Source organism: Acomys minous (genome assembly GCF_964271855.1).
Source record: "Acomys minous genome assembly, chromosome: 16".
Classification (NCBI taxonomy): domain Eukaryota; kingdom Metazoa; phylum Chordata; class Mammalia; order Rodentia; family Muridae; genus Acomys; species Acomys minous.
Window position 1 is genome coordinate 45,149,911 of NC_140498.1, and position 26,892 is coordinate 45,176,802.

The 26,892-nt window shown below is 44.4% G+C and overlaps 1 protein-coding gene across 43 annotated transcripts in view; it reads left to right on the forward strand.

The window, feature by feature from the left end:
* Positions 1 to 26,892, forward strand: part of RBFOX1 (RNA binding fox-1 homolog 1) — a 2,117,065-nt gene that overhangs the window by 1,772,528 nt on the left and 317,645 nt on the right. Inside the window, exon 1 of one of the 43 annotated variants that reach the window (XM_084764426.1) lies at positions 1,901 to 2,130. The exons of 38 other annotated variants lie outside the window; for them this stretch is intronic. In XM_084764426.1, coding sequence (XP_084620552.1) covers positions 2,044 to 2,130 — 87 coding nt within the window. In that variant the 5' untranslated portion in view covers positions 1,901 to 2,043. Of the gene's footprint in view, positions 1 to 1,900; positions 2,131 to 26,892 lie in introns of those variants that run through there. 4 more of the 43 variants (XM_084764433.1, XM_084764446.1, XM_084764442.1 and 1 more) reach the window with 4 other exon arrangements.

A 26,892-nucleotide genomic window follows, 5' to 3' on the forward strand; every position in this document is an offset into this window, starting at 1 on the left:
GGTCTTGGGTGTTGGAACCCGGGTCTTCAGCCTTATTCAGCAAATACTTTACCCATTGAGCTATCGGCCAAGGCCTATGAAGGTGATCTTCAGCTGTCTTCATGAGAGTTTCATATTACTAGTTTCAAAGTTGTGGAGTACTAAATATGTCCACATTACTTTCCTGGTATGAAAAATGAAAGAAAAATGACAGTTTTATCAATTGAGCCTTCAGGTCTGAAGTCAAAGATGGGTGAATACCAACCGTAAAGGGAAAAGCAGAAACCATGGCAACTGGCCACCTCTATTGCAGGCTTCGAGAAGGTGACAAGGGTCTATGTCACTGCTACATGCCCAAATGGAACTGGAGTTTAGGAGAAAAATGAAGTTGTTTAAGACTGCACGACTAGAAAAGGAACAGCCCGGTCACCATGATTCCACGTCATGGAATCGCAGAAGAACTGACCTACCAAGTAATGCATCTCCAGCTCTCACCTTGCACATTTCTCAACATCTTTCATCGATGAGAGCAGGAGACCATCTTTGTTAATATACTGTGAATGTGTGTATCAAAGCTGGAAGGCCACATACAAGCCATGTGAAATCCCTCATAGTTGAAACAGAGCAATAGAAAGTCTGCACCTTCTCTGTGGCCCCAAGACAGCTGAGACTGGCACCTGACATATTCCTAGACCACACATCACAGTACAATGTCAGCGTGGCACCTCACCTAGTGATTGAGTGTGCGGTGGTTTAAACTCAACGCTGCCTCCTATGGCTACAAAGTGACTACCTAGTGTGAGCCTGGGATGCTTTCGGTTACCACTCTGTTTCCTTGGTCTGGGATTAGTCCTACTTCAGAGATGTGGAAGAAAGGAGTGCCGTAACCCACAACATTAATTTACTCAGATTTCAGCTATTATTTGTTACTTATGAATAGCCTCTTCAAACTAAAGTCTGGTGAGGAAGGGAAAGAAAGTGGAGCCGAATATTTTCTTAGATCATCAACAGTCTCATGTAGCCCAGGCTGGCCTTGAACTTGCTATGCACCTGAGCTCCTGGTTTTCCTGTATCCAACTCCTGAGTTCTAGGACTATGGATGTTTGCTCACCACACGCTGATTCTTCTTAGAGAAGTTTTGATCAGCTGCCCATATGAGCCTGCTAGGTTGGAGTGTGGTGTTTGTTTTTGTTCTTTGTTTGTACACAACTATGTGGAGGGTATAGGTGTGCAAATGTATGTGTGTAGTTGAAGAGTGTCTTCCTTTATAGCTGTTTACTTATCTCCTGAGAGAGGCTCTCTCGCTGAACCATTGAATCTGGAGCTTTCTGTCTGGCCATTCCAGCTAGCCAGCTGAGACCCAGGGTTCTCCCGTCTCCATTTTCCCAGTGCTGGAAAGACAGATGTGTGCAACATTGCTTGGCTTCTTACATGGGCACTGGAGATCCAAACTCCTAGTCCTTATGCGGCAGTACACAAGTTCACGTGGCAATCAGTTCCAGTTTAAGACTTAAATCTAGGGCCTCAGGTGACAGTTTCTGTGGGTGAAGATTTAAGTTCTCTAAGTTGCAACTGATTGTCATGTAAGCTTAAACATTCCCATTACTTATTCTCTCTAAAATAAACAAACAAACAAACAAACAAAAAATCTCAAAATCTCATGTAGCCCCAGCTCCTTGCAATTTGGCCCAGTTCCTCTCTTAACCCGCTTTCCCTGTCACTCCATCTCCCTCTGTCTGAGAACTAAATTAATGAAGAGTATTTGGTTAGTCATGTTGGGCCAGCTGCTCCCAAAATAGCTCCTTCCATTTTGGTAGCTCCGACCCTGCAGCTGCCGCGTCCCTTCCTTGTCTGGGAAGAAAACTTTCACATTAAGAGTTGCTGATGCGGATTTTCTTTCCTTCCCTGTCTCCGCCGCCTGTGGATGGGCGCTTGGCTCCTGACAGAAGCGATTTGGCTCTCAGCTTTGTAGTTGAGAAGAAGTTGGGTCTATAGATTTTTTCCCCCCTCCAACACTCTATTGATGTGTTCAGCCTTGGAGGGAATAAAGCCTCTGTTTAAAGCATGTTGGCGTCGCAAGGAGTCCTTCTGCATTCTTATGGAGTGCCCATGATCGTGCCTGCCGCCCCCTACTTCCCGGGACTGATGCAGGTAATTCATGGCTTTTCCAGCAAGCAACTTAACTCCAGAGTGCTCTGAGTAATAATTGGAATTTTTATGGTTGAGAAAGCAGACACTTTTAATACAGGAAGAGAGAGAGAGAGAGAGAGAGAGAGAGAGAGAGAGAGAGAGAGAGAGAGAGAGAAAAGCCCTCATGTAGTCAGAAGGAAGACAGTAGGAAATCAAAAAGATGGATCACCTTAATCTGGCTATTGACATCTCTCATGGATGAATAAATGGTGTAGTTGAGCTGTATTTGCTTGTATTGATCGGGATGCTGTTTAACATTCATGCCTCTGCTTCGGGAGGTTGACCAGGGGGCAAAAGACTTGCTCTCTCCCCCAGCTTTCTGAGGGACTCGGTCTCCCAGAGCAGATCATGAGTCGCAGTAACTCATCATGATATGGCTTGCTTGGAGGCTTTAACCCAGGAAACAGAAGGGCAGGATGTACCGGAGCACTGCTGAGGACACCCCACACAGGTTGCCCATTCGCAGAGAAGCTCACCCTTCTGGGTCAGAGAGGTGACCCACTAACAAGAGGGAGCACTGAGGATGGTCTCCTTAGGAAGTTCAGGGCTTATTCTGGAAACCCCACGCCAACTGTTTGTACTCACAGCAGCAAGAGAGAAGGTTGGGAATGCCTGTTGTTTTGACTGCTAAGGCTATTATTCCGTGTGCAGAGAGGATCATGTGCTAGCAAGAAATCAGGACCTGTTTCTCTGGCTTATTGTACCTCTGTGCTGTCACTCAAAACCATCGCTTCTGGGTGTATGCCTGTAGTTCTCTGGAAAGCCAACATCCACTCTTGATAGAAGTGGGTCATTGTAGGAAGCAAGTGGCTATTTGCTGCTGTTTTTCTTTTCTTTTCTTCTTTTTTTAAAGAATAACCAACCCTTGGTAATAAATTCTAAATCTCCTTTCTGTGGGAAAGGAAAATTAAATACATGCACTACAACCCGTGGGCTTTTCTCTTGTGGCCCCCAACTCTCCATGCTTCAGAATTCTACCACACTATAATTTGTTAATTAACGTTTCTGAGGAGGATCTGGAAGAAATATTCTTCTCTTTCTGTGACTGTTACCTTTTATTAACTGTCAGACCCTGAGTGGTAGAACCTGTTCAGCAGTCAATCCAAAGAACTCCAGAACTGACAATTAACCCTGGATGTGTGGTATTGCTATGCCTCTGTGTTGTAGGTGACTAGGCCAGGTGGAGACTGGTCCCAACAGCAAGGAAAGGACTTTTCATTTGTGGCCAGATGGCAACGTGAAACTTAGGGCTTAATAGGGAAGCAGAGAAGAGATCCTTTTTGCTTCTGTTGGAAATTTGGGGTGAAGGTCAAAGGCTGGAGTTTTTGTCGTGCCCCTTTGCCGCCCTATCCAATAAATAATTACAAGCAAATCGCTCATTTCACTCCGTGCTGATTGATGCTGAAATTGCTTTTGAAAGTTCTCATAAGTTCCTGTTATAGATTAAGTGCTGGTTCAGGGGAATAACGGCACCCACAGAAATGGGTGAATGTAATCAGGTTTAATGGACTCGAGAGCTTGTTGGGAATTAAATAACTATCGATTTGCTGGGATGTTTCTGTCATTACAAAATGCCACTCTGAACGTATTACCTCAGTGATAGATGAGAAGACGCCAGAGCCAACCGAGAAGTGGGGAAGGCCCTATTTCTTCCTCTTTGGCAGTGTGCTCAAGCAACGGAACTGGTTAGTTTGCAATGAAAGAGCAAGTTATTTTACTTGCAAAGGTTAACCTGATCTACTCTCTCGTTTGTTTGCCAAAGTGAAACTTTGGAGCTAGTGACCTAGAAGGCTTTCTGAGTGGTTTGGTGAGAAGCCTCTGATGAGTCACTGGGACCACTTTGTCCTTTCACTCTCCTGCACACAGAATACCCTGAAAGGCTGTGTACATGAAGGTCCTAGCCATGTGGCTGGTTTGTGGAGGCAGCACCATTTGGCTCAAAGAAACTAAAACCCCTCCAGTGGCAGATATGTTTTCAAAGGAAGCAGGAGGTGTTATAGAAACGGGTAGAAAATTCTCGCACCCATTCTCCTTTCAGCTTACGCTTATTGTGACAGCTACCTCAGTACTTGGCCTTGGGGAATTTCACCCCAAGTCAAGAATATAGGCATTTCTGCAGGAATTTGAGAGTTCTGGAACAATTTAGTGACGTCATGAAGCCAACAAGATGATGAAGAGGGGGACTTCATCCTTGCTGGGATACACTGCGCCTGAGATTTCGGAACTGGGTCAACGCTTATATTGAGGGGGCCACTGGTGAGATGTTCGAGATAGCTTTTACAGTTTCACAGTCTTTCCAAACTCAATAGCCAAGAGTTCTACAGCCAAAGACATTCCTTTTTGTGTTGTTCTCTGTGACAACTTTTGAAATCCAGACCCGCGTGGCCAAACTTTTGTGCAGTTAAAAAAAAATGATTTGCATTGTCAGGTTTTAAAAGTGTACCTGGGGGGAGGCTGGAGAGATGGATTAGTGGTTAAGAACACTGGTTGCTCTTCCAGCGGATCTGGGTTCAATTCCTGGGGCTAGTTCCAGGGGCTGCAACATCCTCACAGAGACATACATACACATACAGGCAGAACACCACTGATGCATACAAAATAAATAAATCTTAAAAAAAAAAAAAAAGAGTACCACACTCATGCCCAGATAGTGCATATAGGTCCTTACTCTTCTAGTGAGGTCACTCTCATGTCACCTTCTTTAAAGCTAGTCCCATAGCTAAAATGGGACTTCCATTTCTACCTTTCATTTCCCAAAGAAAACCAGTATCTACCAAATTATATCCCCTGTACCCAATATTTTATGTTTAAACATTATTGAGTCTACAAACAAGTGAGTAAATATGTCTTTTGGTTTTTTTTTTCTTTTTTGTGTTTTTTATTTTTATTTTTTCTCTAGCTCCATAAATGATCATGGAGTGGATATAGAGATTTAGGCTAAGTCAGGTTGAAGTCTTTCACGGATAGTAAGACATTAAAAGGATACAAAAAACATGCACATGACATAGACTATGACACCCTCAATATAGAACCCAGGCTGGGTCTTTGGATGAAGAGCCAAGTCATCATCCTTGGGACCTTCACTTAGTCCTCTATTCCCAGTGCCATCTTGATTCACCACTGGGTTGACTGACCTGCTGTCCCAGGAAGTCAAAACTGTTGCCCAAGTCATTCTTGAGTCTAGACCCTGCCAACAGGATTTACTTAAGCCTTGGGCCTTGCTCACACAATGACAAGTGATCGTACCAGAACAGTGGCTTCATAACTTCATTTGTGAGATTGCTTAGCAATTGAGTCTAGTGCTTCTTGGCTTTATGGATCTACAGCCCTGGTGTATGTATCTGCCTGCACGTATGGCTACAACAGCCTTCCTCCTATACAAAGAGACTCTTTTGAAGTCCCTGCAGGCCTCAAAAATGATGGCTTCTAAAATGACATTTTTTTTGCAGAAAATTGATAGAACTGAAGATTATCAGACTAAACAAGATACAGCAGAATCAAAAAGATAGATATGCTTCCTGTCCTTTGAATATCCTAGATTTTATATATATATAATGATATATACATACTGAATGAAAAAAAAAAAGAAATGAAAAGGAAAGACATGTGTGCTCCTAGGTATGCTGGAGGAGAATGTTTACTGTAGCTAAAAGGGGGCATATAGACAGAGGCAGAGACAACTGGGAGACACATGACTCCGAGCCATGTAAGGAGAGGTAGGAGGGGAAGGTGGGGGGAAGAGAGGGGAACCAGGTGCAACAGCCAAGAGGGACAAATGGGGAGGTAACCAAAATGGCTGGATTATCCAGAAGATCTTCTAAGAGAGGAGAAGCCCAGCCTCTGGGCTGCAGAGTTTAGGGTAGAGGGCAGGTAGAGACCGCGGGATGCTGGGAGAGCCTGGTGATCAAGTTTGCTTTGATACGTTAAATAGAAACCTCAGCCATTTGTCCCAGGATTTTAGATTTAACGCAGACATGTATAGACATGTATGAGCATTGGAGTGGGCATGAGCCTACTGAGGAAAGGATTAGCACTGACAGGAGTGGAAGGAAAGAGAGAGTAGAGTGGGCAGATGTCTTCCAACTATATCACGTAGTTGAATGAAAGTTCTTGAAACCCATCAGTGTATGTGAATGATTATTATATGCTGACACTCAGTATTGGTTGGATATCTATTACTGTGAAAAAAAAACCCACCAACTTGTTCTTTAGAGAAATATGGTGCCCTAGAAACTAAGATTTCTTTTCTTGGGTTTTTCTTGATAATAAAAGAATTTTAAAAGGGGACTCAGAAGGGATCGCCAGGACAGTGTTTTAATAGATTGTAAAGGGAAAACATCTGAATATGGGCAGCTGCTGGCTAGAGAGAGATGGGAAGGAAGAGAGACAGCCATGCCTTTTGAGTTGAGGTCCTAGGAAGTTGGCATGTTCTGAAATGAGGACAGGGAGCAGCTGTCATGGGGTGGGGTGGAGTCTGGGGAGGCGGGGCCTTCAGAGAATGTGGAAGTCCAGAGTGTTAGGGAAAGCACACTTAGGCTTTGCCCAGTGTCCAAAGAAAAGGAGAAGAATATTAGTCTTTTTTGAGCATCTGACAAAACCCAGGAGGGATAAGCACATTATTTTATTAAAGAATAATCAGCCCTCCTCTCCTTTAATCCACTCTTTCTCGGCGGGTGGGTTCCTGGTCGGGTGACCTACAGGAACACTTGGCTTGACTTTTAAAAGCAGCGTGACCCTAGTAGCTAATGCTTTGGGTTCCCATGTCTCCATCCAGAGGTAGAACTTAGTTTCTATTCTTGTGCTTCAGACGAAGTACCTTTTCTTTAGCAGGACTCAAGGAAGCCCACATTCCTCCAGCTTTGTAAACCCAGGGGAGGGCTTCCATCTTTAGTGTTACCTGGGAAACAGGAGAGGGATCCATCTGCAATGGCCTCCAAGCCTGTGACTGTCTCTCTGGTTAACAAACAAATGAACAGATTACTAACCAATACCTATCAAGAATGTATGCATTATATATATTTTAAAAATTCTATCCTAGAGAAAAGGTGGTGCACAGTATCAGGAGCCTTCCGGGCATCCATTCACCAACCTATCATTGTAAATCCACTTTTGTCAAGCCCCAGGAGAGGCCCTTGGAAGGCAAAAATGACATCGCAACCCTAAAATGCACAATCATTCACAGTCTAGTGGGAGCAACAAGTAGATCATTCCAGAACTAAAGTTAGCGGGAGGAAGCACTTGTGTATACAGCTCAGGTCTTAGCTATAGAAGTAACTTAATTTTCATAGTGACCTACTGAGGTTGGGCTATTTGTTCACCACCTAATTATACCTGTAATTCTCAATTCCAAAACATTCTGAAACCAAAAGTCTTAAGGCCTGAAACCAAACCTCACCCAGGAATGAGACTTGACCAGAAGTGGCAAACAAGCAACTATTTATACCCTATCCCAGCCAGCATGAATATCCATGACCTTTGACCTTTGATGGTTGTGGAAGGGGGCAGGATATTTATGTGTTTGGTACAGGGTGTTGTCCCAGACTCTGCTGAAGGTGTTTCACAATCAGTGTTTGCAGTGGAGTGTCTTTCTGCAAAAGGAAAACAGCACAACACAAAAAATGAGAATCAAAAATCAAAGGTGATTCTGGAGCTTTTAGTTTGGGGATGTCCACCTTTTGTTTTGACTCCATTTTTGTATCTGGAGAAAGAGGGAATAAGAATACCAAGGTCCCAAGGAATTCCAGTGGCAGAGTCCAGATTTAGATTGGGTTTGTTTAGTGTCCACCTTCTCTTTTAGTGGGAGACCCAGGAATAAGCCCAAACATGCACTGGGACATGGGGACAGGATGTGACCCATGCTTGCTAAGAGTTGGACAGTTCCAAAGACTGATGTGGGACCGGAGCTGGGTAAACACCAGCTGGCACTCACCAGTGAATTTGTCACGCTGAGAGATCCTCGTCGGTATTTTTGCCATCTTCCTAGCTCTGTGAATGTGATGGTGTTCGGATTCCAAAAGGGAAAGATGGAAGCCAAAGCAGCTGGGAGGAGCCTCAGAGATGAGTCTCCTACATCCTGAACTTGTCCATGGGAGAATGGGTCCTGGAACATTTTCCCACGGATTTAGAACAGTGATTCGCAGCCTTCCTAATGCTGCGACCCTTGATCATTATGGCAACCTTCAGCCATAAAATTATTTTCGCTGCTACTTCATAACTATAATTTTGGTACTGTTATGAATTGTAATGTAGATAATTGTGTTTTTCGATGGTCTTAGGTGACCCCTGTGAAAGGGTCATTCAACCCTCTAAAGGGATTGCAACACACAGGTTGAGAACCATTGATCTAGAAGGTGAATGCGCAACTGTGTAGTGTCTTACATTCCCCACCATTATTTACCTTTGAAATAGTAATTTCCCCAAAGGCTGAGTGTCTTCCTGCACCTATACTCCCCATAGCTCTGGCATGCAGAAATCTGCAGAGTCACGTCTCTCTGCTATGCACACCACCCCTAGGCTCTGTGTGTTTTGAAGCAGAAATCAGACTTCTTGTGTTGGAAGTGTGTTTTACAAGAAGTCTGCATCCTTTGTGTGGTGCTACTAGAAACTACTGAAATGTTGATTTTTTTCAAAGAGGAGCCCTACCCTCTAGAAATGCAAAGAAATGGGTTGGAGATCTTGCAAGTCACTTGCATATGATTCTGATTGGACTTAGAAACAATTCTTTTCATTTAGTGGCTGGTGTAGCCATTTTCCATTCTCAGTGGTATTTCTGCCCCCATGATGTGCTCTGCCTGTTTAGAGAGTCTGTTGATTGGGAAAGACATCAGAACGAATGCCTGATATAAATGCTGGTGGTGTCATTTACTTTGTGGCCACTCCATCTTAGTCACCGAGTGACTTTTCTGTACTGCCAATGAGGCCATGTCAACAGTGAACTAAATTAAACAGTAAGAGAGGTGGCAAGGAGAATTTAGAGTCAAGCAGGGTCCAGGTTGATAAATTAACTTTGGCATATACTAAGCGTGTGGCCTTGGGCTTGTCAGTTAACCTCAACATGCCTCAGTTTTTCTCAGACTTTCGGCGTTCTCTTGTGCTTTGGGGATAGTTCACAATCTTTTCATTTGGCGGTTATTTATTGATTACCTATAATAAGCAGGATTGGGAACTAAGAACGGGTGATGAGGAAGCATAGAAGAGTATAAGGAGCACAGATTATATTATATGGAAAAGATTATACTTTATGTATATATTTATTTGTTTTATATAATCAAATATAATATACATAGAAGAATATATATTATTCTAAAGAGGGAAAGGGACAGCGTATATACTTAATGAATATTCTTTTATATATAAGAACAAAAATCTAAGTCTTACTGCATCGGGAAATGGTTTTGGTCTTGTAAACTTCAGGCTCAGTTGGGTCTAGGAGCTCAGATAAACAGAAAGACAGCCTCCCTGTTGTTCACAGGGATTGCCTCTCCTCAGTCTCCCTTAATCTGAAGACACTGAGGCGAATGGGTACAGCATCTGTTTTCAGGGGTCACACAGAGGGCCACCTTATGGATAGCAAAGTTGGACATTAAATACAACAGCATGTCATTGCCATATGGTGACCAAGTTGATTGGCAACACACCCAGAACTATACCCAACTTCATCTTAGAGGGTGTCTTTCCTGTCTGTCCTAGCAGAAAGTCCAGGGTTCAGCATCCCTGTCTCATGCTACAGACTATGCACATCCATCCACACCTGAACTGGGGAAACTGGGAATACAGGACCACTTATGGAACTATGAGAATAACCAGGGCTAAATAGGCAAAGCCCAACTTCTCTTGATTAACAAAACTGATAAAGGAAGTTCTAAAATGTAAACATGACCTTTCTCCCTTCACAGCACATGCTCTACGCCTCAGGATAAGAGATGAGGTTGGCATCCGGAGACTACATAACCCATGGGGAACTTGTTCCATCTTTGCAGCCATCAGCTTCTCTGTTAATAGCCTGATAGAACCGCTTTACCCAGCATCTTCTCACCTCCATTGATGAAAGTGTACCTAGGGCCACTCTTGCTTTTTCAGATAAGAACTGGATCATCTAGGGAAGTCAAGAAAACCCTGGGATACCCACCAACCTAGTAACTGAACCAAAATGGCTATCTTAGAGCATGCAGTTCTTGCTCTTTATATTAGCCACACATAAACCAACACGTAGTATTTACCATAGTAATATATTCAGGCAAAAATAATGTCTACCGAAATATACTATATATTTGTGTGTGTATACTTATATCGGTATAAGTGGGTTCATGTGCCTGGGTAGGTGTCTCATTTTATCAGTCTCTAACCTTGTTTGTTGACACAGGGGCTCTCAGTGATCCTGGGGCTCATCAATCAATTCAGCCAGGTTGCTATCAAATGTGCTTCCTGGATTCACCTTCCGCCATACCTCCACGGCAATGCTGTGCACCGTTTTGCCAGATTTCTTTCTTCCTTTTTGTATTGAATTATTTTATTTGAAAAGTTCTATTCAATTTAAAGTTTTGGGTTTTTTATTTTGTTATTAAGGTTTCTTTTATTTTTTTATTACTATATTCAGATTACATCTCAATTGTTATCCCATCACTTGTATCCTACTGTTCCTCCCTCCTTCCCGCTTTCACCCTATTCCCCTCCCCTAGGTCTGTGACTGAGGGGGACCTCCTCCCTCACTATATGGTCATAGGCTATCAAGTCTCATGTTGGTAGCCTGCTTATTCTTTCTCTGAGTGCCACCAGGCCTCCCCACCAAGGGGAAGTGGTCAAATTGGGACACAGGAGTCCATGTCACAGTTGTAGAGAATGTCCTATCCATTGGGTAGATCAGAGTAGGGGTTCAATGTTTACTGACTGTATTGTCCTTGGTTGGTGCAATAGTTTGAACAGACACCCCTGGGCACAGGTCCACTCATCATGATGTTCTTCTTCTAAGTTTCTAGAACCCTCTGGGTCCTTCTATTTCCTCATTCTCCTATATCCCTCTTACCTAAAGTCCCAATAGGATGTCCTCACGTGCGCTCATTAGGGATCTAAATCTGAGCTCTCATACTTAGACAGCAGACTGTTTATAAACTGAGTGACCTCGCCAGCCTCTCTATGTGATATTATCAACTACACATCCTATTCTGTTTCTAGCTGCAGAAGTGGAAACAGAACCAAACCGTTTAGTGACGGAATCTAAAATACTATGGACCTTATATCAATCCAAGGCACTTGAAGAGGCACGTGGCATGCCATGTCCCTTTTTCATAGAAATATACTTTAAAAAATTAAAATGTTAAAGGAACTCTGTCAATCTTTGTGATTAATATCTGTCCTATAAAAGGGATGAGTTTCTGCAGCAGCCATCTGTCATGTTGATCATCTCAAAGGCATGCTATGTCAGCAAGTATGCTTTTTATATGTTAGTGCAGCCCAAGGAGAGCTGGAAGACCTGTGGATTTCACTTTTGAGTCAGTGCTTTGGCTGCTGCAATCTGAGCCCTTGGCAGCGAGCCACCCTTCCCCTGCCTTTTAAAGTTACTTTTTGTAAGTGCTTTGCCTGGCTGATTTATGATGGAGAGGCTTACCCCTATTTGTGTTTCTCTCCCGTCCAAAGATAGCCCTGTCACACATGCATCCCAGAGTGCAAGAGCCAGGATGCCTACTTGATTGACTGCTGAGCCTATAAGGTAGCCACAGACATGGAGCCCTATGCTCAGGCCGGTCCGGGTAGCCTATACTGGTATCTTCAATAATGGATACTTTCCAGATTGAGCACTTTGGGCAGAGGCTTCATATAGCTCATTCATAAATGCTTGCTTATTGATTATGAGTTCCACATGGGTCTCTTCTTTAAGCTCTGAACACTGAGATGGTTCCCATCTGTCCCCAGAGGTCACACAGAAAGCCACCTTACCGGCCTCAAATTTGAAAATTAAATACAACAGCATAGCTATAGGTTCCTCAGGTCCCTTAGTCCCTATCTCCAACTAATGGATGACATCTTTAACACAACTGGGCATGAAGTCAGGTTTGAGGACAATCCCAGGAAGCTCTTCATCCTTGCTGAAGGCCTATAATTCTGATACTCCAGAAAAACATAAGTTTTTTTTGTCATTTCTGTTTGAATATCTTTGACATGGGGAGATGACAAAGAATAGTGTGTGTGTGTGGTGTGTGTGTGTGTGTGTGTGTGTGTGTGTGTGTGTGTGTGTGTGTGTGTGTACTAGAGGGATGGCCAGCTCTGAGCCCAGCACCCAGCTCAGGGCAAATCGGGAATTCAATATCCACTGCTGAGGAAGAAGTGGCCCATGCACATCAGAGTCTTCCCCTGCTCTCAATGATGCTAAAAAGAGCAGTTGCTTCCCCGTCAGTGAGGAAACTCAGCTGTATAAAGGCAAACAGCATGTATAGGGACAAACGTTAAGTACAATGATGGCCCACTGTGTGCAGCCCTGGATAAATTCCTTAACTTTTATAAGCATTTACTTTTTTATCAGGGGAAAAAAAGAGAGCGAAGTAATGCCCGTGTACCATGTATTCTGTCGCCCAAGACCACTGTCAGGATTCAGAGTTTAACAGTGACCCTTCCTGAGGGCTTTGTAGGACAGTCATGGTGACACGATGTCATGCCTAGGGCTGGAATTTCTCCTTAGTCTGTTCTAGTTGGTATTGGAACTGCTCTGTGATACTGTCACACCTCATCCTAACTTGAGAGTGGGGAAAGGTCATGTCTCCTTCCCAGGTGGCCATGAGACCCTGGTGAGCTGCACCTGGTCTCGCTGAGAACGCATCAGATGGTGAATTCACTGCAGTCTTCCTTGGCTTTTGATTTCTCAACAGTCTGCGCTATCGTGTTTGGGGACAAAAACATTCTAGATGGGGTGAAAGGCTCTGTTGCGTCTCTCGAATGTTAAAGGGGGTACCTTTCAGCGTAGCTGCCCTGCACAGGGGTTCAGTCATATGGGACCAGGGAGAAGAGCTGACTGGACAGCTGTGGAGCCTGACATCTGTGGTAGAATTGAGACAGGGTTGTGTGCAGTTGGCTAGGCCAGACGCTAACTGAGGCCACAGTGGCCTTTAGTTCTTGATCCTTCTGCTGGATGATGGGTCTTTAGTCCTTTGTGTGTGTGTGTGTGTGTTTGTTTTTTAGAGCCCATGTCTCCTGTGGCATAGTTACCTCCACATCAGCTGTTAGATTCCATGAGCTTAGTATGTGCCAGGCCACGTATGAGGCAGTTCATCTGCATGCTGTGAAGCTAACCAACCCCACTCTCTTTCTTAGGTGCGATGAGGACCTTCATTCACTCTCACTTGTAATGTATGAGGCTCACTGTCCCCTTCCACCGCCGGACTGCAGCCCCTAGGCAAAGAGCTCACAGGTCTCTATCACACTGAGGCCACGTCCTTTCCCACGTGCTCCTGTGAGACATGCCAGAGCTGGGTGGCAGGGGTGGAGGCTGCCCTTTGTAGTTAAGAGAGGCCGATCTCAAATCTTCCATGTGGCTACAGCCTTCTGGGGACAGACTCTTTGGGACCACCCACAGCCCTGTTCTGCGAAGCTCCTGGCACACTGTGGGCGCTTAATAAATGTTAAATAATAAGAATAGCTCCCATCTGTTAGTGCCTGGTGGCAAGGAGGATGGGTGAGTGCCGGGTGGCACTGGGCAGCTTGTGGGCAACTGTGTTTGTGTGTGTGTGTGTGTGTGTGTGTGTGTGTGTGTGTGTGTGTGTGTGCCTGTGTCAGATTGGGAGATGATAGCCCCGACACTCACATTCCCTCCGCATTAAGTGCCTGGTCAGTGTAGGCACTGCACCAAACTCCTGCCTGTCTGCATTGTTTACATGGAACCCGGCCCAGGAACTGCTTTTCTCCTGGGAAGCTGGGCTCAGGAACATGTTGATCAACAGTGTAGGGGCTTTGTTGAGGTTTAAGAGAGGAGGGAAGGATTGGCCGTTTGGAGCAGACGGCACCATAAATTCATACTTCTGTCATTTTCTGGGAGGAAAATGCCTCCTGGGGCTTTTCACATTTAGTCGTAATTATATCAACAGTGGCTGCTTGATTTCAGGCATTATATGCACCAGGCCACGTATGAGGTGTTTTACCTACAGTATCTTATCATCGAGGCACTGTGTTTTAGTTAGGAAAACAGGCTGACAGGAGGCTGACTGACGCGGAGGTCGGGGCTAGGGAACAAATCACCTGGTTCATCTCCCATCTCCACCACGGGAGCTTGTTCGCCTGTGTGACCTTGAGTGCACATACCTTGACCTTGAGGTTCATTCTTCCTTTTGCTGGCCAGTCTTTATCCCACTGGGTGGTGGCAAAAGGAACCGTAGCCTGCAAACAGCAGAGCAATTGGCTCACACTCCAAATGTACTTCCATGTTTATTGCCAGGCACACTGCAAACCCACCGACACAAGACTTTAAGGTCTGGTCAGTTTTCAGCCCTCCTGGGAAGAGTCCCTTGGAAGAGGAAACGGAAGCCAGGCATGGTGGGAGTGCCTATAATCCCAGCACTCAGCAGACAAGTTCCAAGCCAGCTAAGGCTACCTGGAAGTCCTTGCCTCAAAACTTAAACTAATGTGTAAATATTTTTCAAAGGAAAGGGAGGGCAGCCACCTAACCTGACTAGCTTTCCCAGTAGGGACGAGGTGGGAGCTGGCTGGCCGTGCTGTGTAGTAGGCCTGTGCGCTGCATGGTTCTACAAAGCAGCATGGTGACTAGACCCGCTGCCTACAGGGGAACGGCATTGTCTGTGCTCAGCACAAGCCAGTCTGAGCAGAAGGCTAACGCGGTTCTGTGCTGCTGTCATATCTCATCAGTTTTCTCCCTGACTCTTGCAGCTGCCTGTCAGGAGGGCTTGTTCCCCAGTGGAAGGCAAGTTCCTGGGGGAACAATCACAACAGGACAAGAGCTGTTGATGCAGGGTCAGGAGCGAACTGCTGGGAAAGGGGTCCTCGTAGCTTAGTTTAAAAAGACTGTCTTCTCGGTTATCAGTGTCTAATCCTACTGGAGATAATACCTTCTGGTTTCCCTCCAAATGCACATAATCTATCAAACATGTCACTTACTCCAGAGACTTTGTGCAGTCTGTAAGCTGTGTCTTCTGCTGTTCCTGCCTTGGTGTGCCTTCCGCCCTCCCCTTGTCAAATACGTGTTTGTTCTTGTGAGAAGGATGCTCTCTGAGAGAAATTGGTGGAAGCCGTGACACACGGATGATCACCAACCAGTTCCCACTCCTCAGAGCATTTTCTAGAAGCCTGGGGTGAGCCCAGGGCTCTTACTAGGAGGGCTTTGTTTCGAACCTGGTGTTTTCTTTGCCAGATGTTCCCCATTGCGGCTCAGTGAAGGGACTTGCTGTAGCTGATCCCGGAGGGCCTAGGATCAGTGTGGGAGCCCAGCAGAGGACACTGAGTACATTTCCCGTAGCCCCAGGTGCCATGCATCTGCATCTCCGCCTGCTTCCTTATCTGTTGAGAGTGACCAGGGCTCCCATTTGCTGCATGTGACAGAGCCATTTGGTGACAGGGACAAGCCTCCAGCATGACAGGAAGGTTGGACAGACCATACAGGATTTCTATCCGTCTAAGCCGTAGTGGGGACTGGGCCAGCTACATGCCCATTTCATTTACCATCTGGCTGCAGCTACCTAGAGGTGCACACACCGAGGGATGTTGTATACTCTTCCCTCCTGGGGAAGGGCAGTATGTAAGTTTGATGTAAGTCTCTGTGTTGTGGATCTCCTCCACCCCTGCCACCTCCTTGTGGGGGCTGTAGAAGTTCAACGTGCAGTCAGACCTCTTATTTTTCAGCACAGAGCAGAACATTCTTTTGCCATTTTTATTGTATTGCTGACACAGGCTGGTGTATTTTAAGGGTCCCATAAGGCCTGGGAACACCTGCTTCACTGAGCCTTTCTGCTGTGCTCGGCCAGGGCTGAGGCGGAATGCACTGAAGCCTGTAGTTTACTGTGGGTTGGATGGGGACAGATGGACTGTGGACAGCTGGGCATGGTGGCACATGCCTATGATCCCAGCAGTCTGCTATGGGGTGAGGGTACTGGGGCAGGAGAATCATAAATTCAAATTCACCCTGGGCTGCATAGTAAGTTCCAGGCCAGTCTGGGTCACATTATTTCTAAAAATCCTAAAAAAAGAAAAGAAACCCCAGGATGTTTCTTGACAACGGGTATTTTTATTAAAGGACCCACTCAATTCTTGCTTGCCTTTAAAGTTCAGTAGGAGAGGTGTAGATGTTTTACTGTATTTTGAAATGTATTACTTAAACAAATGAGCACACAGTAATTCTTGAATTAAAATGAAAAAGAAAGTGAAATAAAACCATGGCTAAGAGGGGAGGGTGAACAGATCCGGGGGATTCTGAGGACATCCGTCTGGGGAATGGTTTTCTTCCAGGGCAGATTTTTTTATACGGCTGGGGCATTTTTACAATGTCTAGACATGTATTTCAGCTGTCACACTGGAAAGGGCTGCTCCTGGGAGCCCACAATTCCTAGGATAGCCGGAAATATACAGAAATGCTTTGTTTAATATGTCTGCCGACATGAAGCTGAAAAGTTCCCCACCACGATAACACAGTGTCAGTGACCATGACCTAGGTGGTGCCTCCATGACACATGCAATCCCAGGGATGGGAGTGGCATTCAGTGATAGGTCCTTTGCCTACCAGTCTCCAGGCCTAGGCCTCAGTCTGCAGCTTCACAAAGCAAGAACATCAAATTCCCACTCTCCAGAATAGGATCTGACGGGCACAAGACACAGAGGTCTTCCGTCTCTGGTGGTCTCTGCACTTGGAGCTCATGGAGGGTTGCTGGACCATGCTAGGAAAGGGGGTTCGGATGATGAGTTCTACAAGTAGTTATCCTCCTTGCCATGTTTAGCGAGCTGAAGGTAGACTCCTCTCGGCCCCACACTATCGCTAAAATCCATTCTGGATCGTTCTGTCCCATCATGCTCTGCCTGCAAGAAGGTCGTGTTGTTTTGGTGCCAATTTGAACAAGTAGTCAGTTAGATGAATATTTGGTTTAAATTCAGTCTTTTTCATTACGTTTCTTTTCAATATAATTATCATTTTAGAGGTTGTTTACTTTTCTTACTACTAAATTAATATGGGATATATTTGTGTGTATGCACACAGACACACACACAGATCATCTGTTTGGTGAGTCTTCATTTAAAAAAAAACCAAGCAAATACATAAAAATACGTATACAGCATAGAAACAACTTCCGTGCATACACAGAAACACATCACATGAGCACATAGGTATATCCACTAAAACTCACTGTGTCCCCTGGGCTTTCCATGGGTACGTTCATTTCTTCTCAGCATCTTCTCACGTTCTTTTTCTGTACAGATAGAAAGCTTAATTTTCCTTTTCAAAAATACTCCATGAATATATTTTTAATTAAATTTTCTGAGAGTTTCATATAATAGTTCTATATTCATATCGCTCCTAGCCTCTTCCCTTTGGCCTCCAACTCCTCCCATGCCCTCCACCCCCATCTAATTCAAGGGCTTTTCTTTAATTACCACAGTTGTATGTTTCACCACTTGGGTTTCAGAGGCAGGATTGACAGTTCGGGAGAGACTGAAATATATAACAAGTTCAAGCCAAAATCTGGAATACATAGTGAGACTCTCTAAAAAATAAAAAAATAAAAAAAGCGAGCACAGTAAAGAATTAGTGATAATTTTTCTTAACAAATCTCTCTTTTGTTATGTCTATAGAGACGAGGGTAGTGTCTCACGGAAAAGCATTTCCTGTGGCCTCTCCATGTGACCCTCTCTTGTCTTTGCCTCCATAATGGTATTGGTAGCTGATCTCTTAAGTAAATAGATCATCACAGACAAACAACAACAACAACAACAACAAAACAAACAAAAAAGACAAAAACAAAAAAAAAAGAAAGAAAGAAAAAGATAGGGTTTGACTTTGACTTTTATGGGGACTGGATAGAAGGATGAGGAATGAAACAACAAAAATCCTTGCAGTCAGAGACTCACACTGCCGAGAGGCCATTGTTCATCTGCAGCTAGCCAGGACAATAGCTAAGACTTCCTAAATTCCAAGAAATAGAGCCACTGAAAGGGACACTTCTCTCTGTGAACCCCGGAGCCACCAGGGATCCAAGGATGGACCAGGCTTCTAGATAGTGTGCCCTCAATGTGGGTTAAAAACTAGCCTGCTCAAGAGACCAGGCTGCCAACCTGGCAGCTGGCAGTCAGGAGCGGAAAGCAAGCTAGAGTCCTGGCCTGCTGGTCTAGCTCTCCTCTCGGCTGGCCAAGGCTTTCTCTTACAAACCAAGCACATGTGCGGCCAGGGCCAGAGTGCTCCATTTTCCATTAGAACGACTTGACTTTTTCCTCTTAAAATCAAATTCCTCATCCTAATACCCCTACGCCCCAAGCGCATAACATTTTCAAATTACAGATGCGAGAAACGTGGCGTGGCAAGCTGCAGTCACTGGGGCAGCTGGGTGAAAGCCACCACTCAGCCCTTGTCAGAGCACCTGCCTAAAACCCAGCAGCTGAACAGTTAATGTCTTTCCTTCTCTAAATTTTACCTTCACAGTGATAGTGGTGGTGGCCCGGGCCCCCGCCCTGCCTATCAAGGACTCAGACCGGGCTGGTTGTAAACTTCAGATGGGTGTGGTGGCTTGGGTTTTTAATGTTTATTGGTTTTGTAAATATTTCCTCAACCTTCAGTTGAGGTATGAGGCCTGACATTCTACTAGGAAAAAAAAAAGCGTTAAGCAAACCGAGAGTCAGACCATGGGAGGGAGGCTCTGAGGAAAATAAAAGAGGTTACGTGATAGTAACAGAGCGTGTTATTTTAGATTGCTCGAGGAGAAATTTGAGCTTAGGAGACTGGCCAACAAGAGGGCCAGCTGGACTTAAGTGTGGGGTTAGGAGAGAGAGTGACAGGCACAGAGGGCATGTAGGAGACCTGAGGGGAAGGGGAGATGTTGGTTTGAGGGTAACAAGGAAGGGAAAGAAAGCTGTGAAACCAAGGCACCTAAGAAACCTCGGTCACATTCATCATCTGTGATGCTACCGAGCGTGGGCTTCATATTCTGTGTGTGTGTGTGTGTGTGTGTGTGTGTGTGTGTGTGTGTACATGTGTCTGTGCAGCTTCACCTGGATGCCAGAGGACATCAGGAGGTGTCCCTCAGGTACCACCTACCTTGCCGGGGGAAGTTGGGAAGACTGGGTATCTCACTGGCCGAGAATTCAGCCAAGTAGTCTAGACTGCCTAGCTAGCAGAGTCCTAGGCATCCACAGGTGTCCTGTTTCCACTGCTGGGATTACGGGCACACGTCACTGAGACTATACTCTACATGAGTTAAACTATTCTTAAGTGAGTTATGGGGAGCAAACATGGGTCCATGTGTTTGCAAGGCTAGCACTTTACCTATGGAGATATCCCTCCGCCGCATCCCCAAGCCTCAAGAAGTCCAGAAGGTTTTAAATAGGCCAACGCCAGGATCTGCCTTTATAATTTAAAAAGATCCCACACCGTGTTTTCCATGGTCTATCCACATGTCAGGCTGGCTGGCGTATCTTTCATCTTCATTGCCTGGGGAAGTCTGCTTTTGTTCAGAGAAGGATGGTGGGTGGTTTGTCGTGGCACATAGCAAGTCATTGCTCTCACAGACAGAGAGGCCGAGGACTGGGGAATGTAGGGCTTTCTGTTGCTGGCTTTGGTACTTTTGTCACTTTGGTGGTGTGTAGAGCAAGTGTGTTTAAACTGAAAAAGGCCCCAAAATGCATCCAAAGGGCTGGGCATGTTGGCGCATGCCCGTAATCCCAGCACTCAGGAAACAAAGGCAGGTGGATCACTGTGAGTTCGAGGCCAGCCTGGTCTACAAATTGAGTCAAGGACATCCAAGGCTACACAGAGAAATGCTGTCTCAAAAAAAGACAAAAAAAAAAAAAAAAAAAGATCCAAAGGCTTCAAGAAAGTCTGCTGGAGCATGCAAGATCCATCTTGGGTGTTTTATTAAATCTTGCTGTACCAAAGCTGCTTGAAACATCTGGTGGGCCATGTGTGTGTGTGCGGACTAGGCTTTCTATCACAGGAAGACAGTGCTGTCTCAGGACTGGCTGCTTCTTCTCCTATTGTATTTGTGCAGGCTCTAGGGGTCAGACTCGGGTGGCCATGCATTTTACCGACTGAGCCACTTCCCTGGCACACTTGATACCTTTCCTATAGGAGTTTTGTGTTCTGGAATGGTAAAGAGATGAAGCCAACAGATGGAGTCATTGCCGACAGCAAGGAGTGCTCCACAGAAAACAGCACAGCAGGCAAGGAAGAGCTGATGGTGGGGAGAGGGAGCCCAACTCTCTGGCCTTGAACTCACACACTACAGAACCCTGGGGTCTATTTCCCTTGGGCTCACATCTCTTGTTTTTCTCTTGCCCCGATTTTACTAAGAGACACCTGGCTCTTTGGGCCCTAACTACATGTGTCCACAGGAGAGGCTGACTTACTGCAGAGTGAGAAATGTGCTTTTCCCAAGGTTGAGAGAGCCACCTGTTTCTGAGAGTGCCATGGAAACCAACCTCCCGTCACTTGATCTCCGGGATCAGGCATGGAGTTTGCAGCTGTCAGCAGCTGTCTTTTCAGATCTGCTGCCGAGGAGATTCCAGTGCCAGGCAGAGAAGCCCACTCTCCTTCTGAGAGACATTATCCCTGGATTCAGCTAAGAAGAGGCTCCTGGGTAGTGATATATGGGTTTTGGCTCCTGAGTTGTAGTGGCTTCAATTCCATTTCAAGTATGTATATGTATATGTATATGTATATGTATATGTATAGCCATAGGTATAGGTTAGGGATAGGTTAGGTATAGGTATATGTGTATATCCCTATCAAGAATATATATATATACACACATACACATATATATGTGTGTGTGTGTGTATATATATATATATATATATATATATATATATATATATATATATATATATATATACACATATATGACCGTTTTCTTCCAAGTGCAATACATCCAAATGCATTATGACATGCCCACAATAAACTCAAAAAATGTTTTGTTTACATTTATTTTTGTTTTATAACTAATATGAACTGATTCACATAAAGAAACTTCCCATCCCTGATTTCCATTGCCAGACATGTGTGTATGTATATATATATATATATATATACATACATACACACGTACACATTTAATTTCTCCGTGTGAGTGTATGTATGTGTATGGGAGTTTGTGTGTCACAGCTTATGTGTAGAGGTCAGAAGACAACATGCAGGCATCTCTTCTCCCTCCTTTCCTCATATGGGTCCCTGAGATTGACCTCAGGTCCTCGGGCTTGACAGAATTCAATTTTACTCACTGAGCCATCACACCAGCCTCATCTTAAAGTTGTAAATCGATGTGTGAGCAGATGTTCTTGCAGCAGAGAAGTTTGTAACTACTACTTGATTATTTTCCCAGCTTACGGCGGGAGCATGTTTAAGAATCTCTGCTGCGGAAACAGCTGTGATGTTTCCGGCACCCAGTGAGCTTGCGGCTCCTGGGCAGAAGCCCATCCCCAGGCCTCTCCAAGTGGCTAGTTTGGTTAAATCTTTGAACATGTCCTCAAACAGACCAGAAAGAACTGGCCCTGTTCCCCCAGGCCAGGCCAGATGATAAATGAGAGGGAACTAAATGTTGTATAGTCTATTTTGAGAAGACATATCCCTTTGTCCTTATGGAGTTAGGTGCTGTCCTGGGAATTTGCAGTTGGTACCTTGTGCACAGAAATGACATCAGCTTGGGTGTGGAACCAAGGTAGAACCCTTTATGGTGAGCGACTGCTCGTGGCTGCCTTTCCTGCTGCTCAGTGAGCCCCACTATTGTTGTTCTAGAAAACTCCAAGAGGAGTGATATGAGGAGTAGAATTCTAATTGTACATAAATGATGTAATAATTTTCCAAGAAGAGTCACCCTAAGTGTACTTCCAGAAAATAGCCTGCGACAGGAATTCTGAAGACTACGCACTTGTCCTGACTCTTGTAAATGCTTGAGCATCAATTTAACTTCAAGATAGAAACTTATAAACAACCTCTCAAAAGGACCCCATGACTTTGACCGTTTTCTTCCAAGTGTCACACATCCAAATGCATTATGGCATGTCCACATTAAACTCAAAAAAAATGTTTTGTTTACATTTATTTTTGTTTTATAACTAATATGAACTGATTCACATAAAGGAACTTCCCATCCCTGATTTCCATTGTCAGACATAAGTGAAAGTATTCATGACAACTGTATCAATCGCATTATTGGGAACAAGTGTGTGACCATACAGATAGACCCTTACAAAACGTGTTGGTAAGAATGTGATGTCAGAACGTGTGCGCACTGTTGGAAGAATATAAATGTTGGGCTTGGGAAATAGCTCAGTGGTTCATTAAAAGTGATAAAGAATTACAGTGTGATCTGAAAAGTCTACTCCTGGTTATGTACCCAAGAGAGCTGAATCTGTGTGTGTGTGTGTGTGTGTGTGTGTGTGTGTGTGTGTGTGTGTACAGAATCTGAGGCACAAATGTTCATAGAGCATTATTTATAATGAGAACAATTAGGGTATCTAAAACTAGTAAAGAACATGACCTAGCCTAAAGTGGGATTGTACAGAGGCACACACACACACAAAATGGAGTATTACTATGTAGAAAGCATGAATGAACATTGCAAGTACTACATGTATGAGAAGGCGGCCACAAAGGGAAATGCAGCCTATGAGTCTAACTATATTAAGTGTTTGGAGTAGGTATAACTGTTGTGACCGAAAGAGGATCTGCTATTGCTGAGGCTTAAGGGAAGAAAGTTTTTAGTGCTTGTGGGGAGAAATGTGCTGTGTGATCCAATAGTAGTGACAGCTATGTCTTTTTTGAGGTTTTAAAAAATAAATTCTGAACTGTGCATTTTAGAAGTGTGAATCTTATGGAATATTATCTCTCAATTGAGAAAGCCTTTGAGAACAAATCCAGGCTATCAGTTTCTCCATGTTGCATATATGTAGTGGAGCTATTTTCTACATCTAAGGCCTTGTTGTCTCTGAGGAGCAGAAAAGGAGGGTGGAAAGTGTTATCTGGGCATGGAGGTGCACACCTGGAATGTTCACACATGGGAGGCTCAGGCAACCTGTAGGCAACCTGAGCACACGCAAATAGACAGACAGACACTGCACAATACACACACACACACACACACACACACACACAAATACACACACAGACATTGCACAATACACACATACACACACACAAACATACATACACATATACACACAAACACACATACATACACATACACACACAAACACACATATATACACATACATACACATACACACAAGCACACACATATACACACACAGACATATACACACACATACACACATACACACACAGATACACATATATACACACACATATACACACACATACACACATACACACAAATACATATGGACACATACACACACAGACACATACACACACACATACACACACACACACACACACACACACACACACACACACATATACGTACACATGAGCAGCAAGAGGAAGGGAGGGTGATGATGTCATAGGAAACATAACAGTTTTTTCTTTAAGGATTCAGAATGAGTTCAAAGAGGAAACCACTCTCTAAGGCCTTCTGGAATCAGCTCTTCTACAAAAGAAAAAGGAAACACTATTTTGTATTATTGATACTTATGTCAATATACAGTACTAGTGGCTATTAAGAAAGAACTAGGGTAGGTTAGCTGGGAAAATAGAATTTTCTAGAATGGATTTACATGTGGTAGAGAAGGCCATCAGCTCTGTAGTTTTATTTAAATTAAGTTACTGAAAATTAAATATTAAAAATTCTATACATAGATGACACCTGTTGCGCATCCTGAGCTCAAGAACCACTGGTGGCTTGTGTTGAAAGTATTGGATAGCCTGATACAGAACGTGTGATTTATTGAAGTGAGTTCTGTGGGATAAATTTAGAAGGCTTAATTCTTTATATTACCATATTATAGTCTCTTTGATCTATTGCTCTTTTTCTTTACTATAGCAGATTGACTACTGAAAGATGAATGAAAGCTAACGCCAGCACTTCCTCTGTGCTGGGAAGGAGGCTAGCGTGAACATACATTATCTCAGATTATCTGCACAGGATCTCCCACAGCTTGTTATTGGATATTTCAGCTTTGTAAATACAAAAACTGAACATCAGGGAACTGACTTGTGCAAAGCCTAAAAGTAGCAAAGCCTGAATTTGATTCCAAATCACTTGGTTCTGTCCATGCAGTCCTAATGGCTGCTTTGTATTGCTTGGAATCCTTGAGCAAGGCCAGACGTTTTGTAGTCCCAGTCCAGTATGCAGAATTCCTCTTTTGGTATCTTTCAACATTTTTTCTCTACAATGTATACATCACTACCACCACCACCACCACCACCACCACCACCACCACCACCACCATCACCACCACCACCATCACCACCACTACCATCACCACCACCACCACCACCACTACCACCATCATCACCACCACCACCACCATCACCACCATCACCACCACCACCACCACCACTACCACCATCATCACCACCACCACCACCATCACCACCATCACCACCACCACCACCACCACCACCACCACCACCATCACCACCACCACCACCACCACCACCACCATCACCATCACCACCACCACCATCACCACCACCATCATCATCACCACAATTACTATCATCATCATCATCACTATCACCATCACCACCATCATCATCATCATCACCATCATCACCACCACCACCACCACCACCACCACCACCATCATCATCATCATCATATTGTGGTGGTAGGACATGCCACAGCACATATGTGGAAGTCAAAGGGTATCTTTGTAAAGTCAGTTCTCTCCTTCCACCTTTACATGGCTTCCATGGATGGAAGTCAGGCCGTCATTTTCCTAGCAGGAGTCTTTACCCATGAAGACATCCCCCCAACCCCATATTTAATTTAACAGCTTGTCACAGGAAGACTGTGTATTTTGTTAAAGACAGTTCCAAGAAGGTAGTAGGAAAACGGAGTAAACCTGAACACCCACTGATCCCAGCCCTCTGCCCACTCCCACCCCCTAGCCAGAGTTGCTATGGGAAACCTTGCTATACAAAGTTCTCAGTGTGGAACTCACTTGAACCTCTGTATATGACTGCATGCAGAGCTGGGGCTCATGGACACAGTGCATAAGTCCAGAGTTGATGGAATTTCACTGTTCACAATGCTCCACACCCTGTGTTTTATCTATTCAATGGCATGCTTGGCTATTCACCCAAGTCCATATGTGGATGTTTCCCCCAACATACTGAGCAGATAGATATCTTAAGATTCTGTAGATCTATTTAGTAATAGTGTGTGCACCTGACTGCACACACACATGCCAGGCAAACATGGCAGATGTCCTTTTTTTTTTTTTAAATCACTCTTTACCTATTGTTGCTTTTGAGGTGAGCTCCCTTCCTGAACTTGGGGGATATGCTGAAAACCAACAAGCATTAGTGGGGCTGCCTGGATAATTACAGGTCTTCAAGAACACAGCACTGCACAGTGGAGTTACATTGCTAAGTGTTGGTGAGAGTTGGAGCATGCGACCCCACAATGTCAGACCAAGTGCCCTTAACTGCTAAGCCATTTCTCTAGCCTTTTATAAGTATTTAAGAAACTTTCCCTTATTTTCTAACACAAGGCTATAAATACATGAGATTGTATAGTGTGTGTGTGTGTGTGTGTGCGCACATGTGTGGAAAATCCAGTTGACGTAAGATCCCAGAGTCAGGTTGCTTATTCCTAAGGGCTTATACATTCACTATTCTGACAAACATCATCAAAACACATGGCTTTGCCAATGGTTTCTTCATCACAGAGTCTGAGAAGCCAGTTTCCTTGCATCCATGTCCAAAATGAACACAGTGAATCTTTCAACTGTTTCCCAATCTGTTGGGTGATAATTTCTTTCCTTTTAACCTTCAGGGTCATTTACACCTCCCTCCACCTGCTCTGCTCAGGCTTCTTACAGCTGACAGCCAAAAGCATTCTGCCAGAGGCAAAATGAGGTCAAGGCCAAACTGGAGAGTCCCTTTGTATGGGAGGGGATGTTTACTTGGCTAGATATAAGGCCTTTGTAATAAACCTTGTTGATTTCAAAGAGAGGAAGCAAATCCAAAAAATTTCCCTCTGGTGAGGTTCTAGGTCTTAACCTTGGGCTTCCACCAAATTGATTGATGTGGTGTGATCAGTTGTGGGGTCAATATGATCATCTAATCATTTATTCATTGAGAAAGTATTGGGTACCCATCGCGGTCAGGCACTGAACAAGACTTCAAGAGCACACCACTGCACTGTGGGCCAAGGCTCCCAGTCTTCCAGGACTTACCTTCTAAAGGGCAGGTGACTGTTGGAGCCTGGCTGGGTAAACCATCTACGTGGTTAAGAACTAGAAGACTGAAATAAAAATGACTTTTCAGGTCACAGGGCCCCATCACAAGGGCTGAGTCAAGTTAGTTAGTCCTTACTGAAAGTTGACGTGGAAGAAAGAGATGGGATGCAAGGAGCTTCCCATTGTTGGAAAGCCTTCCCAGGTGTGGCTTGTAATGAAGGAGGGCAG